General features: G+C 30.2%; 7 protein-coding genes across 7 annotated transcripts; 2 read left to right on the top strand and 5 right to left on the bottom strand.

Moving 5' to 3' along the window:
* Window positions 1–26: 26 nt before the first annotated feature.
* On the top strand, window positions 27–257 carry TVAGG3_0077970 (uncharacterized protein; the record flags this gene model as incomplete). The annotated part of the gene is made up of 1 exon (XM_051221942.1): window positions 27–257. One exon carries the CDS (start codon window positions 27–29, stop codon window positions 255–257), a length of 231 nt encoding a protein of 76 aa, XP_051106928.1.
* A 1241-nt stretch (window positions 258–1498) lies between these two features.
* TVAGG3_0077960 (uncharacterized protein) lies at window positions 1499–3265 on the bottom strand (the record flags this gene model as incomplete). The annotated part of the gene is made up of 1 exon (XM_001320241.1): window positions 1840–3219. The coding sequence occupies one exon, from the start codon at window positions 3217–3219 to the stop codon at window positions 1840–1842; it is 1380 nt and encodes a 459-aa protein (XP_001320276.1).
* Window positions 3266–3324: 59 nt separating this feature from the next.
* Window positions 3325–4831, bottom strand: TVAGG3_0077950 (tricorn protease domain 2 family; the record flags this gene model as incomplete). Its single annotated transcript, XM_001320242.1, has 1 exon — window positions 3356–4831. One exon carries the CDS (start codon window positions 4829–4831, stop codon window positions 3356–3358), a length of 1476 nt encoding a protein of 491 aa, XP_001320277.1.
* Window positions 4832–5366: 535 nt separating this feature from the next.
* Window positions 5367–6720, top strand: TVAGG3_0077940 (phosphoprotein phosphatase protein; the record flags this gene model as incomplete). The annotated part of the gene is made up of 1 exon (XM_001320243.1): window positions 5506–6705. The coding sequence occupies one exon, from the start codon at window positions 5506–5508 to the stop codon at window positions 6703–6705; it is 1200 nt and encodes a 399-aa protein (XP_001320278.1).
* Window positions 6721–7113: 393 nt separating this feature from the next.
* On the bottom strand, window positions 7114–7782 carry TVAGG3_0077930 (tropomyosin family; the record flags this gene model as incomplete). Its single annotated transcript, XM_001320244.1, has 1 exon — window positions 7114–7782. One exon carries the CDS (start codon window positions 7780–7782, stop codon window positions 7114–7116), a length of 669 nt encoding a protein of 222 aa, XP_001320279.1.
* Window positions 7783–9768: 1986 nt separating this feature from the next.
* On the bottom strand, window positions 9769–10524 carry TVAGG3_0077920 (uncharacterized protein; the record flags this gene model as incomplete). The annotated part of the gene is made up of 1 exon (XM_001320245.1): window positions 9769–10524. One exon carries the CDS (start codon window positions 10522–10524, stop codon window positions 9769–9771), a length of 756 nt encoding a protein of 251 aa, XP_001320280.1.
* Window positions 10525–15745: 5221 nt separating this feature from the next.
* On the bottom strand, window positions 15746–19538 carry TVAGG3_0077910 (armadillo (ARM) repeat-containing protein family; the record flags this gene model as incomplete). Its single annotated transcript, XM_001320246.1, has 1 exon — window positions 16854–19538. One exon carries the CDS (start codon window positions 19536–19538, stop codon window positions 16854–16856), a length of 2685 nt encoding a protein of 894 aa, XP_001320281.1.
* Between the last annotated feature and the right edge of the window lie 101 nt (window positions 19539–19639).

Below are 19639 nucleotides of genomic sequence, written 5' to 3'. Positions count from 1 at the left end.
ATTTTTTATTTTTTACTTTTAATAAAATGAGTACTAAAATTACTGAAGCAACAAAACAAAAGTTTTTAGTTGAATACATTAAATCAGGAACTATTCCAGAAGGTTTTTATGTTCATCAAATGAAAGATGGTAGAGTTCAATTTAGAAAAATTAAGCAGCCATTAGATAAAAATGGTATTTTGAGAAAGATTAAATTATATGAAGATAATATAGCAGAACTGAAGAAGAAGTTAGAAGAATTCGAAAAATCAGATTAGATATAAAATTTTATTTTTATATAAAATGAATTTTACTAATAAATTATTAATTATCGTTTCATTACTCCTCATCTCCCGTGAAGCTCGTTTATGGTATGAATCTATAAAAGAGTTTGAAGACAGCAGCGATGACATCCCTGAATCATGCCAGCATATTTACTGCTGAAAATTCACAAGGTTAGAAATGAGGTTAGATATCGGGTTAGATCTACCCTAAAATTAATTTTATCATTTATGAAAAATTTAGTATATACAGAAATTAAAAAATTTTTGAGTTAATTTATTTTTAAGTTTATTTTTTTACTCTGGGTGTTAAAATCTATGATAAAAAAATAAATAAAAATTTTAATGTTTATTTTTAAGTTTATTTTTAAAAAATTATTTTTTTATTTTGTAAATGTCAAAAATTTTAACGTTTATTTTTTAAAGTTTATTTTTTAAAAATTATTTTTTTTTATTTTGTAAATGTCAAAAAATTTACATGTCAAATGGTTTTTGTAAATTCTAGTAATTTGGGGTCCGAGGGGCGTAGACCCTTGGTACCGAATTACTAGATACTAACTGGGATTTCCATCCAAAAATTTAACTCTTCGAACGTGTAACGCATTCGCACAATAACATTATTCTTCTTGAATTTAAATCTATATGATACAGTCTGACGGTTTCTCGCGTGTTAAGAACTGGCGTGGTAACTTTTTTGACTTAAGGGTTCCGACCGACCACCTATCTCCTCTCAATTTTCATCAACTTAATAGCATCTTGTAGGCTTACATGATAGATGTCTTTCATTGCTACCATACACAATACGATAGTAATCCTTCATATAAAGATATACATATATGGTAGGTGAATCTCAAAGTCACCATATTATCTTAAAGAAAGCGTTTTTTTTGCCTCATTTTTTTCATGCCTGGAGTTGCACCTAAAAAAATTCGATTTTTTCGACTCTACGGAAATGAAATCAGGACACAGTGTATAAAACAATTGCAGTTAAACTCTGCTTCAAAAATCAAATAATTCTGAGATATTGAATTTGATTACATTAAAATATGCTTTTCTAGCAAATACAAATTTATGTAATGCATCTAAACATAATTTGTTAAATCTTGTTTTAAGTGCAGCGGCAATATTTAGAGTCTATTTTAATTATATCTAGACTTTCAATATTTTGCATTATTTTTATGGTTGAGGTTAGAACAATCGCCTAACTAAGTAACGCATGTATGTAAAATGACTTTTTCGCGAAAACGGTCTTACAGATTTTTATGAGAGAAAGATATCAATATATACAACAATTGAGGATTAATTTTATTACAGTGGCTTAGGATTTTCATCGTTCAAAGTATCGGGGCAGATTTATTCTATTGTTTGCTTAGAATGCTGTCAAAACTCAATCTTTGTGATAGAATTTTAGTTTTTTCAATTCATGATTGATTAAAAACATCTATTCCTGACTTTATCCTATGTGGAAACAATGCACAACATATAAGCATTTAAAAGAACACAAATAGTATCTTTATGAAATTTTTCAAGTTCGAAATGAATAAATGTAATGAATAAATAGTTATTATAGTTTGTTATGTTATGATTGAGATGATTCGTCTTTAATTCTTTCATACTCGTTTATGAAAAATTCTGAAATTTCGGAAATTTCTTTGTTTTCGGATTCAGCACAGGTTTGGATATCTTCAATTAGTGATGCATCATTTTCCAAATCTCTCAGGATAGATTTTCTGATGGTTTCGTTGTATAAAAATTTTAGAATTGCTTTAATTATCAATTCACAATAACTACTGTCAGGATCAAATGTTCGCTTGAAGATATTAAAACTTCCTGATATGAAAAGTTGTTCTGTATATTCACTCATTAAGCAAATATTTGCATAAAATAATGAAAGTCGCTGTAAACAAGCAAAAGATAGCATTTCAGCATTCCCGTTAATTAGAACTGGGAAACTTCGATCTTTGTTGAAAAAATAATCTAAATTAAAAGGATTTTGCTCAAAAAGAGCTTCTTCTAAATCCAATAACAATAGAAATTGCTGTGAATCTTTTGTCTTGCATAATTGTTGTAGTGCAAAGTCTGTATCATCAATTTGAGGAAATTTATTTAAATTTAGTAAATAAACAACTAAATTTAAGCAATCTGAGTTATATATGTTCATCCATTTGATTAATATGCTATAAAATTGATCATTTAACTCTAATTCTTGATTTGAATGAATTAAATCAAAATAAGTCCAAAAATAAAATTTCATTGCGTCTTCATTTTCTAAATTAATCCATATCTCATTGAACTCTTGAAGTAATGCATGTAATTGAACGCAAATGCTTTCATCAATATTATAATTTTTAATATAAGTGTAGAGAAGGAGTAATGCACGTAAATAAAGTATATTCGATGTGTTTGAATCATTATAGTCTGATGCATTGGTAATTAAACTTTTGATTGAATTAAATAGTAAATCTTTATAATTTTGTATCATTTCTTGTGAAATCAGTGCCTTTCTGCATAAACACTCGATAATAACACTGGTAATATTTGCTAATATAGTTTTATTGTGATTGTCTATCAAAATTTGTAACAGATTCTGAAATACATCATTTTGTGAGAAATCAAGTAATAGCTTTGATTGGTCTTTAGCATAGGATCGTAAAAGAATTGATGCTCCTTGTGCAATTATGCTATTTTCGGAAATTAGATCTTGAAATAACTGATTTAGAATAGTTTCGTCAATAAAGTTGCTAATTTTAGTAGATTCAATGAATTTGTATGATGAATCTAAGCTTTTGTATGCAGATTCCACACAATTAAGATTATCTATATTATCTCTTGGCGTTTTTTCAATGATAAAGAGTGCATTTTCAATCCAAGAATAAACAAAATTTATGTTATTAGTTGAATTATCTTCCAAAGCCGTGACCTTATGTTCATCTTTTGAATCAAATTTGTAATCATCCATAAAAATAGTATAATCAATATGATAATTCGACATATTTTGATTGAGAAAGTCATATTTTTAGCTGTTTTGAATAAAATGGAAGATGTTTTAAAAAAAGAAAGTATAATTTTATCTCTATAAACAAACAAAAGTATAATTATTCAGTTTGCTGAAGGTATTTCGAAATTGTATCAAGATGGTTTTTCCAAATTGCAGGAATTGCAGTATCCAAATCATCATCTTCGAATTGCAAAGCATCTTCGATTTCTATCAAATAATTATCAATTACAGAGTCAGCTTCTGGTATTTCCTCATTTTTAATTTCATATAAACTGTTTGGCGGAGCGTTTTTCATTTCAGGAAATGTTTCTTTCCAATTAATATGATCTTCCTTTGTTTTATCTTGAGAGAAATCCATTTCATCGAACTGTGGTTTCATAATGAAATTATCTTTCGGCAAGTCTTCTTCATTCCTAATGAAAACAGGTACATTTATCTTCTTCGCTGGCTTACTAGGATCGAGATCAACAGAAAAAACACCTCCATTTTCAAATTGAAGGTAACAAGAATCAGAAATTACTTCCAAACCAGTTAAATTCGATGGATTCTTAGTAATATAGTCAGCAACTGTTAATTGGAATGGCATACAAGGCGCTCCGAAGTGCATATCGTTGAAAGGAAATGCAATTACTTCAGAACTTTCGCTGCATTGGCAAAAAACAACATCAAAATCACCTCTTCGATCTACTTTCATGGATGTTGGACATGACTTGAAATAGTATGGAAGAATGTCTTCAGGACGATGAGGGAACCTCATATCGTAAATACTCAAGTTGTCCGGAGTCGAGACAACAAGATGAAATGGATTTTTTAATGGAACAATTGATGATGGAAAATTCGCTGCTGCTGTCAATGGTGCAGGTTCTTTTTGGCGAAAATCAATAATTTGTAGTGAATCAGAGAATCCTGTACATACAACTCGTGGGTTTTGAAGGAAATTTATTGGAGATAAATCCCATGTTTCGTGGCCTTCAACTTTGACTGAAGAAACAATAGTATCTTTATCGAATAGCGAAATAGTATTATCTTTGGAGATCGTTATGGTTTCTCCTGGAATAAAATCGCTTGTTTTCAAATCTAAAATGTTAAGATCGTAATTTAGATAAGTAATATTGTTGAATCTTAGTTCTGATAATGTATATGATAATGAAAATATGGCTGGTTTTGTTAATGTGGATGCAAATCCAAATGTATTTTCTTTATTTATTGAAAAATTTGTACATTTTGATCTTGTTGAAACAGATGAGGTATTTGCATCCCATTGTGCAGGAATCCAGGGATCTTTTATAAAAGTAATGCGTGAATTGATTGCTTCAAATAATAACGAACCATGTAAAAGAAAATGATTGCGAGATACATCATGAACTGTAAGAGCATTCCTATCGTATGATGTTCCAATTACTGTATTTAACAAAGGATGATGAGATTTTGAATTTAAAAAAATAATGTAGTTATGAGAGAGTTCTTGGAGCTGAGATATAGGTTTTCTTAAGATTTTGAAGCTATCACCGCATCCTAATGAAAATGGAACAGCTCGCCGATGCCTTCCAATAATAATATCTGCATCTGCCATTAAAATTTTATAGATATTTGTGCTTGAAATATGGGATCTAACTTTAGTATAAACAAGTTAGATCATTTGTTTCATAAAATGTCTTCTTATTGATACCCGATAATTTTGATTTGTCCAAATAATCATAAAGTGCAATTGAATCAATTATACATAATTCATATAAGCAAAATCCTAAAATTCTTATGTTAAATAGCAGATTCAAATGTATGGAAAATTATTAACATTATAAATACTAAAATTGATTCTTTGATGATATTACAATAGTCATGAAAAAGAATATATTGTGATTCAAATGTAACAATTCCATATCAAATCAGATGAATATGCCCGATCGAGATGTAACCCGCAGAAACATCTAGACATAGATCGAAACATCAATTTTTTCACATTTCAGACTTGTGAAATAAGAAATATATTCTGAGCAAATTAAGGATTAACAATGAAGTTATCTTCGATTGAAGATGTTGTTCTATACTGAAAAGCAGTAAGGTTGTAAAGAAAGATACTACATTTCATCCAAATTGTTGGTGTATTTTTTTTATATCAAACTTCATGAAGCCCTAAAATTGTCCTCTTCAGTACCTATATAATAGTTAACTTATTTTAACTTTTTAGGAGATTACGTTGACAGAGGTGCTAATTCAGTTCTTGTGATTACACTGATACTTACCTTAATGATCAAATACCCAAGTAATGTGCATATATTAAGAGGAAATCACAAATTTTCTGTAATTAATCGCGTTTTTGGTTTCTACGATGAAGTTATATCGAAGTACAAAGATGAATCTATATGGAATAGTTTCCAAGAGGTCTTCAAATTCATGCCTTTAGCAGCCAACATTTCAGATAAGATATTTTGTGTTCATGGGGGTATCTCTCCACTTCTTAATTCAATTGATGATATGATGCGTATCAAACGCCCAATAGAATCATACTCTGACAATCAATTATTGAGTGACGTCCTCTGGTCAGATCCTATCGATTCTGAAGAGCTCTTTGCAGAGAATAGAAGAGGATTAGGCGTACGATACTCTATTGATGCAGTTATTTCCTTCTTAAAATCGAATAATTTATCTTTAATGATTCGAGCTCATCAATGTGTACAGAATGGTTGCAACTTATTTGCAGAGAAGCATGGAATTACAGTATTTTCTTCAGGAAATTATAACGCTGAGTCTCCAAACAAAAGTGGCGTTGTTAGAATACCTTCTGAGCGAGAAATACAAATGTTTTCACTTGATTTCACATTACCAATAAACAAACAAGAGAATGCGTGTTTATTCCTTGAAGATGGAAAATCTGGTTTAAATATTGGGGAAAAGAAGTTTGCCGAGTTCGATGAAAGTGGCCACTTCAAAGACACAACTCCAGAAAAGAAGACTACTAAACCAAAATCAGTGAAAAAGTCAAGAAAATCTTCCGATGGCAAAGATTCTAAAGCTGTTTCGAAATCTCCTCGAAATACAACAGCGAGAAATAATTCAGATGACCTCGCAAAGGCTTCCAAGTTAAAAATCCCACAAATTCCGAAATCAAAATCTACAGCGAAAGGACTGCTTTTGGAGAAAGATGAAAGCACTAAATCACCAATTCCAAGTGCTCTTGCTCCTAAGAAGCGAGTTAAATCAAAAGAATCTCACAGTTCGGAAAAATCTGCTAGTGAACCTGATTCAAACAAAACCACTGGAATTAAACCTTTTAAATCACTTGCAGATATTTCTTCATTTATAGATCCTCCTCCCCTTCCTCCAAAAGAACACGGAAGACGCACAACAAGGAGATTTTCAACAATTGTGCAGCCAAGTCAGAGTTCGTTGTTTGAGCAGGTTTTGAAGGAATGCTCTCCAATAACTGTACTCAGCCAACAAAAATAGTATTGTTTTTTTTTAGAGAGATATAGAATTATTTAAAAAATGTTTGAACTTATACGAAAATAACATAAATTAGTTTTTCTGTTTCATATAAATAAAGGTTTATTATATTTAAACATACAAAAAATAGTAATTTCCTAGGAAAATGACTTAATTCAAAAATATTATCATGTAATAAACATTAAATATGGCATAACATCAAACAAGTTATGATAAATTGATAATCTATTGGATGATGTGCTAACTCGATTTAGAATTGAAATTAATTTTCTAAAGATTTCATTAGCATAAACGCTTGAATCCAATAAACATCTTGTTTCAATAATGTTTCCGAATATAATGATCTATTTTTCGCTCATGAAGATCGAAATGAAAACGAATCTTGTTTGTTCTTAAGTGTATTATAAAATTTTATATATCTATGGAAGATGTTTTCATAGATGATTTCAATTTTTCGATAGTTGTATTAATTACTTGAGAAGATGCGGCGCCACCAAGAGATTCTGAGAATGAAACTAATTTTTGCTCTGTTTGTTCCATTGTTCTCTTTATTTGAATGTTGGAAGCCTGCTCTATTTCTACTTGTGTTTTTAATTCGTTAAGATTAGTTTTTGATTTTTCTACATCTTTTGAAAGTTCATCTAGTTGTGATTTTAACTTATCTCGCATTTGTTGAGCTGAATTTAGAGATTTTGTAGTTTGGGATAATTTGCTTTGATATACTTGAATATCTTTCTGAATATTATCAAGTTTTGCCTGACTCTTATTCTTCCTATCAGATAAGTTATCAAATGTTAGCTTTGTTTGGTGATTTGACTTTTTGTAAATTTCTTGTTTTAGTTTGTATTTCCAAGATTCGGCACTATTAACTGGTCTCATTCCAGAAGTAACTGAAGTGATGAGTTTATCTAATTTTGTGAGATCAACTTGCTCATTGAGTGATTGTTCACGGCACATAATCAGATAAGCCTGATCTAATAGAGATACTAATTTATTGAACTCTTGAACTGACTTAATCTCTTCTTTTAATTGAGTATTTTCAGCAATTAGATCAAGAAATTGCTCTTCCTTCGATTCCATTTTTAAACGTCTATCAATTCGAATTCAATTTTCCATTCATGGGTTATATATATACGGTCTAGGTGAAGACATTGCGGATCGAAGATCCGCAATGTCTGAACCTCCCAAATTTATATTAAAAAGTATGTTATTATATGGGAAAAATTCGAGATTTCGAACTCAAAATTTAGCACTTAAAGATATGAGCTCTCAATTTTCGACCCCCAATATACGTTTATTTTAGTTTCGGCATATTAACATGAAGCACGAGCCAAACCCTTAAAGATGTGTCCTCTAGTTTTGCCAACTCTTTCATATATTGTAACTATTTTCAGGAAAAAACGCAAATTCAAAATTAGAAATTCACATTTAATCGAGTATAGTATTAAATTACTATCTTTCGTACACGGACCAAGCAACAACTCAAGGTGCATGCTCATTACAGACAAAATCCCCTCTAGTGCACTTAAATTGGGTGAGTTAGCACCAAACAAGCCATAAGTTAAAGATCTGAACTTGCTCCAGACAATGTATCACTTTAGTTATGAATGCACCAAAATCCGTCCCAAACTCATACATTTCTACGCTAATCACGATAATAAATATACTATTTTGTACTTTTTACAATAAATCTCTCTTTGTTACACTACAAAATCAGTGTGCATTTCGTTGCACCAGTTTTGAATCTTGTTAAATAATGATTTTTGTTACTTTCATGATACAGTCCCATTTAGTAAACGGATTATTTACAAAATAAAAATAAAAAATATATTTTTTATTTACGATTTTTTATATTTGGATTTTTAAGGCATAATTTAGAAAATATTAATAATTTAATCGATTTGATATTAAGAAAGACATTTAAAATTCATAAAAGACCCAAATAATTTCATATCCAAAGTTATTAATATTTGAAGATTTGAGGAAAGAAAAGGAGAAATATTGCATATGAAATGTTTTCAAAAAATACATCAGAAATTGTAAAAGAATTTTAATAATTAATAAGATTTGGATGGGTTAAAATTTGTGATGAAACCACCCGATGCTAACTCACGCCACACATACACAGAAGCATTCTATCACGCAACCACCCGATGCTAACTCACGCCACACATACACAGAAGCATTCTATCACGCAACCACCCGATGCTAACTCACGCCACACATACACAGAAGCATTCTATCACGCAACCACCCGATGCTAACTCACGCCACACATACACAGAAGCATTCTATCACGCAACCACCCGATGCTAACTCACGCCACACATACACAGAAGCATTCTATCACGCAACCACCCGATGCTAACTCACGCCACACATACACAGAAGCATTCTATCACGCAACCACCCGATGCTAACTCATGCCACACATACACAGAAGCATTCTATCACGCAACCACCCGATGCTAACTCACGCCACACATACACAGAAGCATTCTATCACGCAACCACCCGATGCTAACTCACGCCACACATACACAGAAGCATTCTATCACGCAACCACCCGATGCTAACTCACGCCACACATACACAGAAGCATTCTATCACGCAACCACCCGATGCTAACTCACGCCACACATACACAGAAGCATTCTATCACGAATCCACCCCATTTGACATTAATTTTTATTAATCTTATTTTCATTACTAGATGCAACCAACCAATTTGACATTAATTTTTATTAATATATTTTTCATTACTAGATGCAACCAACCAATTTGACATTAATTTTTATTAATATATTTTTCATTACTATATGCAACCACCCAATTTGACATTAATATTCATAAATATATTTTTCATTACTATATGCAACCACCCAATTTGACATTAATATTCATAAATATATTTTTCATTACTATATGCAACCACCCAATTTGACATTATCAAACTTATATGCACCCAACGAATTTTCAAATTCCTATCAACCACTTCTTTATTTTTATATTTTACAATTCTTTTATATAAAAATTTAATACAAAGTTTTTATTCACTCATCATCTCTACTTCTTTATTATCTTCACTCTCATTCTACCAGCTCTCGCATCTTTTACTTCCTTCATTAATTCAGGCAAGTATTTTTCCAACCAAATTTCTGGTTTATTTTGTAATGCAGATTCATAATTTTTTGATTGTTTTTCCAGAGAATTGATTAAATCTTTGGCATCTTGGAACGTTTCAAGATTATAAAGCAGTTTTACGACTAAAACTGCTTTATTTTTATCGTCAATATCAATAAATTCTGCGTATTTTGATATTTCGATCGGCGAACTCTTTTCTTTGTGATCCACGAGTTCATCCTGATCACCTACATTTTTATCGATTGGGAATTCTATGATTTCACCTACGTTTTCTCCTATTTTCATAACATGTATGCCTGCAGAGGGAACATGACTCTTATTCATAAAGAAATCCTTGCAATATTTACAAGGATTCTTATCAGTATTAATATCATTATAGGAGAATCCGCAATGTATGCATTTTTCGTTTAACAAGTCATTCTTCTCGCGTTTTTGCTTATTAATGGGATCAATTGATTCATTAATCCTAATGATAGTATCATTCAGAATGAATTTGATGAAAGTAGAAAAGTTTCTTGCTTTTTTTGCAAGTTCGTTAATGTGTCTATGCTTACCCTCTGCACTATTATTAGTGCTTATAGGTGGAATGCGGTGGTATGCTGCTAAATGCTCTTGATCTTTATATATCTGCTTCCATTTTTCCAGCTGCTCATCTGATATATTCTTTGTAGCATACATTTTCTGAACCGATGGATCAAAACATTTGTAATTGTCCTCAAAATCTTGGGCCGATTTTGATAATAATACTATCAGAGCAAAAACATGTAGTAAAGTATTATTGCCCATGGTTCCGAGATAGTGCCTAATACAGATATAATTTTGGAAATGATTCGTATTCAAAAATTTTAAAACTCCAGTACCTAAATCGCTCATCCATTTGATTCTTGAAAAGTGCTCCATAATGTTTAATGATTTAAATTCAATATTCATGGCTGTAAGCCACCGTTGATAAGCAGCGGATGATTCGCTGCGCCCTATGTATATCCCTAGAGGGTAACCTCGCATATAGTAATTACCACGAGGAAAAATAAATATATATTTCGGCCATGAAAAAGTAGCATCTAAGTGAATTAAATTACACTCCAACGCCAAATTTCCTGATTCGCTTGGAATATATATAAGAAATTCTATAGGATTTCCATTGACGAATAAACTATCACTTCTTATCGTTGTGCTATAATTTACATAAAATTTCCCGGGATATGAAGTTAAGATATCACCAATCTCATTATCATGCTTTATTTTTTCCTGTATTTCATCTTGCAGAGGATGTCCTGGGAGATCAACTTTCGTTATTTGAATGTACCATTTTAACCTCCCTGAAAACTCTTTGGGTAATTTTATGTTTTTCATGTTTTTTGGTACAGTAATCATCCACAACGTATCTGATACTTTTGAATATTCAAAGGATACGATTTTGTCATACAATGTGATCTTAAAGTAATAAAATTATCTTAGAAATTTTTAAAGGGAATAATCTTCGTTTTGAAGTAGAAAATAATTTAAGTTTACAGATCGATCAGAACTTATATTGGAAAGGCCCAAATGAATAAATGCTGGCATTTGTTCCAAAAACTTCAATGTTTGTTCATAAGTTAACACATTGATATGAATACCAGGGCTTATTAGAATTAATTGCATTGATTTGAGTTTTTCAATATCAGTATTTTTAGAGCATTCAAAACAAATATGGCAACCATCTATTGTAATTGGAGACCGATCAACTGGAATTTTTTCTATGGATTCATGAAATTGTTTGATCGCTGTAAATTTAATACCCATGATTTGTTCAAAATCTGCTTGAATTTTTTTGTCAGCTTTCAAACAAGCTTTTGCTAAAATTTCCAGAAGGTCATTGTTTTTTATTTGATTCAAAACATTAAAGTTCTTGTACATAAAATCATTATTTTGAATTAGGGCCTCATGGAAGATTAAATGAATCTTTAAACGAATAACTTTGCTTTCATTCAAATTCATTACTGATATAATATTATTTGTTGAAACAATCGAAGAGAGTAATGGATTTCTAAATGTAGAAAATAACTCTGAGATATTGTATGCAAAAGATAAAACATACTTGATTTGGTTTGTAAATTGATAAGTCTGCAAATTGAATTTATCATTCATTTTGAAAATTGTTTCGTTTGGGCTTGACATTATCAATGCTTTCATGATTGGTGTAACATTATCTATATTACACGAATTTAAAATATTAATTGATTCAAATTTAACTGCTAGTTCATAGAAAGAATATTTACTATTATCCAATATAGATCTGATACGTATTTGATAATATTCTTCACCATTTTGATTTGTTTGATCTGAAATTAAAACATTAATAAAATCTTCGATTGTTAAATCACACGATTTTCCTGAAAAAGCAAAAATATTCGAATATCTTTTATCGCCATTAATTATTGCTTGTATTAATGGTTTAGAAATTCCTGCTTTTGAGTATAATTCCTGGTCAAATGAAAAATTTTGTAAGAAACCTATAACCTGTGCATAAAATTTGGGGCGGGCAATTATAAATGCTTCTAAAAATTTAAGAATATATTGTTCCCCTAGACGATGGATTTTGATTTTAATTTGACTGAGATCTGTTTGCAAATATTTTTCACTTATAATCATATTTACCATTTCTGTAAAAGCTTCAGCGGATTTCTGAAATTTAGGTGTTGTTTCATATGTTTGAAGATACTTTACTTCATCGCTATTCGAGATAAAACGCTCTTTGAGTTCCTCCAAATAACAAATGATAGATTTATTTTCAAATCCAAATAATTTATGTCCAAAATTATATACATTCTTAATATTTCTGTTTAATTCTTTGATTTTTGAAACGATTTGTCCCCAAGGATATGATGGTGAATCTCCGACATATGCATTTGATAATGAATCCAAAACAGTGAATTTAGGTTTACCATCTTGATAAGTTATTTTATTTGTATACCATTCTTTTTAATAGGGTTTATTGGAAGAATAATATAAAATTTTTGAAATATACCCATCTGGATAAATTGTTGAATCAGAATTTACACTATTACATCTAATAGAACCCAACTGAATTAAAATCAAATCATCCGAAACATTTAATGGTAGATGAAGATGGTTTAGCATTAAAAAAATTGTCACTTTTTAAAATTTCGGATTTTTAAGAGTATGTTGAAAATTAAACATACTCTTAATATATGTTAATAATTATCATTTGATAAAATTATTTAAATAGTAATCAAAATATTGTTATAAATATTAATGGAGTTGAAAAATTATGATCATAAAAGTAAGATGTTAGCATCTAGCCTAAGTAGATACTAAGTCATATCAGAATAGACACATATTCATCCTCAATTGACTCTTACTCATCTTCAATTGATTCTCACAAATAATCAATTGATCCTCACTACTGATCAATTGATTCTCACAAATAATCAATTGATTCGCATTAATTATCAATAGATTCTCACTAAGAATCAATTGATTCTCAGTCACCCTAAATTGATTCTCACTACTTATTAATTGATTCTTACTCATCCTTAATTGATTCTCGCTAAGAATCAAGTGATTCTCACTCTTCCTCAATTTCTTCTTAGTATTATTCAATTGATTCTCACTGATGTTCAGTTGAATCTCACTAATAATCAAATGATTCTCACTCATCCTCAATTGATTGTCACTTATTCACAATTTATTCTTAAACAACCTTAATTAACTCCCAGTATTCTTCAATTGATTCTCACTAATTATAATTTGATTCTCAGTCATCCTCAATTTATTCTAACTCAATAAGAATATGAATATGAAAATGGATTGGAATAGGTGATAATTAAAATATATTGATATGAATTTGTGAGAGTGTCTTTAATAAAGAAAAATTTGTCAAAGAACAATAATGTCAAATTGGGTGGGAGCATATAGTAATGAAATATTTATTGATAAATATTAATGTCATAATAATTGAGAGCATGTAGTAATGAAAAATTAATTGATAAATAATAATATTAAATAGGGTGATTGCATTGATCAATACATATATATGAATGAATTTCGATGTCAAACCGTCAGTCATATTGTTAGTCAAAACGTCAGTTATATTCTCATTCATACACTCACTCAAACCGTCAGTCATATTGTCAGTCAAACTCTCAGTCATGTTGTCACTCAAACTATCAGTCTTATTCTCACTAAAACCATCAGTCATACACTCTCTTAAACTATGAGTCATATTGTCACCCAAACTCTCAGTCATATTCTAAATAAAACCGTAAGTCATAGAGGCTGTCAAACCGTCAGTCATATTGTCGGTCAAACCGTCAGTCATATTGTCGGTCAAACCGTCAGTCATATTGTCAGTCAAACTGTCAGTTTTACTCTCAATAAAAAGCTAATTCATAGTGTCTGTCAAACCACAGTCATATTGTCAGTCAAACTGTAAGTCATACACTCACCCAAATCAACAATCATATTGTCACCCAAACTATCAGTCTTATTCTCACTAAAACCGTCAGTCATATTGTCAGTCAAATCGTCAGTCATATTGTCACTCAAACCGTCAGTCATATTGTCACTCAAACCGTCAGTCATATTGTCAGTCAAACTGTCAGTCATTCACTCACTCAAATCAACAGTCATATTGTCACCCAAACTATCAGTCTTATTCTCACTAAAACCGTCAGTCATATTGTCAGTCAAATCGTCAGTCATATTGTCACTCAAACCGTCAGTCATATTGTCACTCAAACTATCAGTCTTATTCTCACTAAAACCATCAGTCATACACTCTCTTAAACTATGAGTCATATTGTCACCCAAACTCTCAGTCATATTCTAAATAAAACCGTAAGTCATAGAGGCTGTCAAACCGTCAGTCATATTGTCGGTCAAACCGTCAGTCATATTGTCAGTCAAACTGTCAGTTTTACTCTCAATAAAAAGCTAATTCATAGTGTCTGTCAAACCGTCAGTCATATTGTCAGTCAAATTGTCAGTCTTATTCTCACTAAAACCATCAGTCATACACTCTCTTAAACTATGAGTCATATTGTCACCCAAACTCTCAATCATACACTCACTCAAATCAACAGTCATATTGTCAGTCAAACCGTCAGTTATATTGTCACTCAAACTGTCAGTCTTATTCTAACTAAAACCGTAAGTCAAAGTGTCTGTCAAACCGTCAGTCATATTCTCAGTCATACTGTAGTTCATACTATCACCCAAACTGTTGTTCATACTGTCACTCAAACTCTAAGTCATATTGTCAGTCAAACTGTGAGTCATATTCTCTCTCAAACCTTGAGTTATACTGACAACCAAACCCTCATTCAAAATGTCACTCAAACTGTCAGTTATATTCCTAGACACATTCAAACTTTCAGGCATATTGTCAGCCAGATACTCAGTTATAGAGTCACTTTTTTGTCATTAATGAATTCAGTTATAGATTCAAACATACATTCGGTCCAATATTGGATCATGCAGTTAATTCTACATTTTTTTAACTTGTAAGTCATTATTTATGAAAATATTTAAAATAGTGTAATTGCACAATGATGTGCAGTATTATCTTTAATATTAATATTGTAATATGCAATGTTATATTCTAATTTGAATGTTCCTTTTTAACCTCATGATTTCTTCTCACTGATCTGCCTTTTTATGCAGCATTTTGTATTTAATCTCTCTTATCCTTTAGATTCTCTATGCTTTCCATCTTTCTAAACCAGATTCCATTGTTAATTCTTAAATTAACACAAATCTTAAATTTCATATTAGTCATTGATCTGAAGTTATTGAAACATCTGACGTCTTTAGATTATCTTATCTAATATTAAAATGATTGATCTATTTACATTTTTAAAATAGTCCTAAAAAGTCTCAATATTTATAAAAGCATAATAAAATTAAATTTTTTAATATCATTTTGTAAATTATTCGTTTACTTTATGGCATAGTCTTGAAAAAGTATCAAAAAACATTATCTTAATGGTCTCTAAAGAGGTTAAGTAGCATACACACAGATATGCTAATGTGGTAAAAAGAGATTTATTGCAAAAAGTCCAAAATAGTATATTTATTATCAAGATTCGCGTGGAAACGTACGAGTTTGGGACGAATAACTAACATTCTTAAACATTTAGTAATACTCTGATAAGTACAAGTCCTTAGATGCGACATATGGCTTCTTTTGTTCTAACTTACCAAATTCAAGAACTCAAGTTGGCAGTAACTCTGTACTAAACATACTCTAAGAGCTTGTCATTATTCCGTGTATGACAAATCATACTTTAATGTTTTACTCGTTGAATAAAGAATGCTTGATTTTGAAATCGAATGTTTTTGCTTAAATAGTTCCAGATTTTTGAACTAGGGACGAAATTAGAGGACACGTCTTTGCTGGTTAGTCGCGTGCTTGATGACAATATGCTACAATTATAATAAACGTACAAAAGGGACGAAAATTGAGAGCTTGTAACTTTCAACCCAAAATTTAGAATCGGGTTATTTTAATACTTGGTGGATTGTTCATTATCTTATCAAAATTTTTCACATTTCAATTTTATGTTGTATAATTGGGACTGCAAAGGATCCAGAATAGTGATTGTCTTTTCATAAATAAGAGTCGAATGTATATTTTGTTTCTTTGCAAGAATTTCGAGTGAGAACATGGAGAATATGAATATTTTTCAGCCATAGATTTTGAAGTCATATTGCACAACAAAACTTTATCATTTTCTCTGTATTGGTACATTGTCTTCAAAATGGATATAAATTTGTTGAATATCAAATCACGCCAGAGAACTGAAAATGCATATTTTTTTCTAATACGATAAGTTAGACTTTTTGTTTTGAGAAATGCCGAAAATCGCATTAATAAGATGATATTTATGTTCTATACATATTGTTAAGAGAAAACATCTAGAGTTTAATATGTATAAATACTAAAGTAAATAAAACACAATTGATAAAAGTAAATAAAGTTACAATTTATTTATATTTACATGTAGTTATCTCCTGCTTACTTCAAATTTATTTTGTTCAAATTTATCATTGGAATATGATAATAGAGTTTCATCTTCCAGTCCAGTTATTTCCATTGAATATCTTTTAAATTCTCCACTAATGATTACTTGGTAATTATTCAAAATTCGAATCCTTCCTTTTGGCAAAACATAGTCAATGAAGTATTTCAAGAATGTATAAACAGCATATACTAAATCTTTCTTGAGTGGTTGCAAATAATTCAGATTTTCAATTTTTCTGATGAAATTTAATGGATACAATAATCTGATGAAACTTCTTTCATTATATTCAGTGAATGCAAGTTCTTGATCTTTAAATAAGTGTATGAAAGCAGTGAAGATGTTGAGAACACCAGTAAGTACATCAGACAACAAAGATTTATCAAAAACTTCGAATGTCTTATGAGTATATTGTTCAATAAACTCCATTATATCCTTAATTTCCTGGTAAGGTCCATTGTTAATTATAAATAAATCTCCTAATACAGATATGCATGCAACAGCGATGTTTTGTGATGTATTTTCATCTTCAATTATATTTATAATCTTTTCAATGAAATCCTTAGCTGTTTCAGACAATAAACTCGGGTTACCATTAATAAGAAGATGGAGAATTTCAATGAAATCCAAAATAGCAGAGAAATCCAATTCATCAATGACCCTTTTCTCGTATTCTACAAGCATTTCATAGATCTTTTCTGGAACATTACTCATTTCAAATCCTGAGTCTTTGAGAGCTGAAATTATCTTAGATATCAATACATAAACATTTTGATTGTCAAAGCCACACTTAATCTGTGGCTCAAGCTTTTCAATAATAAAAATCATTTCGCCTTGGAATCTTGCTTTGTTAGGAAGTAAGTGTTGATCATGTGCTTCAATGTAATATTCAATCATATTACAATAAAACTCTTGTAGGACTTGGCATTGAACTGCCGGCTTTCGCTCATTAAGAGGAAGTATTATTTCAACATTATCTAACAAATGATTGATGCAATCGTAATATGAATTAGTTTTATCATTGTTAATAAGATCAGAAATAATAGTTCGATAAAATTTCTTAATATCATTCAATAATTCTATTTCTAATGCGTCAAAATCCGTATTAAGAATGTGATAAATTGTTTCAAAGATAATATCATGGCATGCAAGTATAGAAGTATCATTGTATTCGAATTCTGACTTAATTATCGCTCTGCATAACTTAAATCCAGAAATTAGATCGTATTGGAGACCTGTTGCATAACCTTTTCTGATAGAATTAGCAGCAATTTCAAGTAAATTCTCGTATTTATCAAAAACATCTTGTAAATTTTTCTCACAAATTAATCTAAGGATATAAACTGCTTCAAACCTTATGATTGGATGCTCTGAATTAATAAAACTAGCTATAAGAGTCAAATCATCAAGACTATTCGGAGTTTCTGAAATTCCAAATATAGCAAACAAAGATTCAAAAGAAAGAAGCGAAGCAAGTATAACTCTTGGGTCTTCGCTTGTATAATTCTCTTTAAAAAGAGCTAAAAGAAATTCCGCGAATTGTTTTGAGTCCGGATAACATGAATATTCTTTAAATAAGAGTTGTGCTGCAGGAATTACTCTAAAGTGATCGCCATTCATTCTTTCGTCAATACTAATAGTATCTGATTCTAAATATGTCTTAAAATAGCCAAAAATTTTGAAAATTATTTCTGGATTTATGAAATTTGGAGAATTTTGGAACAATCTGATGATTTTCGTCCAGAATTTGCATGCACATATATTGGAATCACTGTCAACATTAAAATCTTGGTCAGAACTTGCGTAAAAATTGTTGATTAAATCTGTATCAATTGAATCTGGTGTCAAATTGTAAAATAACTCAATAATAATGTATAACAATTTATAACAAAGCTTGTGTATTGATCCATCATTACTAGAACTCAGTAGTTTAACAGTTGTATTTAAAATTGACTGCATATCAAGTTTTCCTAATAATTGAACAATCACATTACTTTCTTCTTGTCCTAGCTCAATTATACTGTTGATTCTCATGAAATAAAGCTTAAAAAAGTCTTTGACAACAATCATTTCTTGATATGTTTTGTGATTTTCAGTATTCAATATGTATTCGCATATCTTGACAAAGTTCATTTGATATTCGTCGAAGCCTTCGCTTAAAATGAAACGATTTATCAAATCATAGTTCAACATTTCGGAAAATAATTGTATAGCGGCAAAAATTGCGTTGCTTCCTAATCTATTATCTTCGTTCGCGAAGTATTGTTTGATCAATTCAAAAATTCGAAGAAAATAATCTTCTGAAATCGCAACAAAGTAAACTAAGTTCTCTGCACCAATTCTACGGATATTAGGATCAGTATAAAGTAATGCTTGTAGGTGCGCATTGATAAAACAGTTACAATTTTCTTCATCATATTCTAAAAATATTTTTTTGATAGCGTTTGAATGCATTTTTGATGTGTTGATTGCATTGTTTATTGTATTTAATGCGATAATGATGTATTTCGCTGAATTCCGACCTGATTCTATTATTTTACAACAATTAATTATGAATTCTCCAGTGTGATTTGATGAATACTCGGTTATTTTCCTATTTGCTTCCTTAATGGCAGAAGGATCTTGTGTAATAAAAGGCTCAAATAGCTGAATTAATGTTTCAACATCCATAATAAATAAAAAAAAATTCAATAATAAAGTATTCAAAAAAATTCCAATCAAAGATTTATATCCGAAATTAATCGCGATGTTTTCAAATATCTAAAATTTCT

This window comes from Trichomonas vaginalis, chromosome IV (assembly GCF_026262505.1).
Source record: "Trichomonas vaginalis G3 chromosome IV, whole genome shotgun sequence".
Lineage (NCBI taxonomy): Eukaryota > Parabasalia > Trichomonadida > Trichomonadidae > Trichomonas > Trichomonas vaginalis.
Note: the sequence above shows the minus strand (reverse complement) of the source record. Positions and strands in the feature narration are given on the sequence as shown.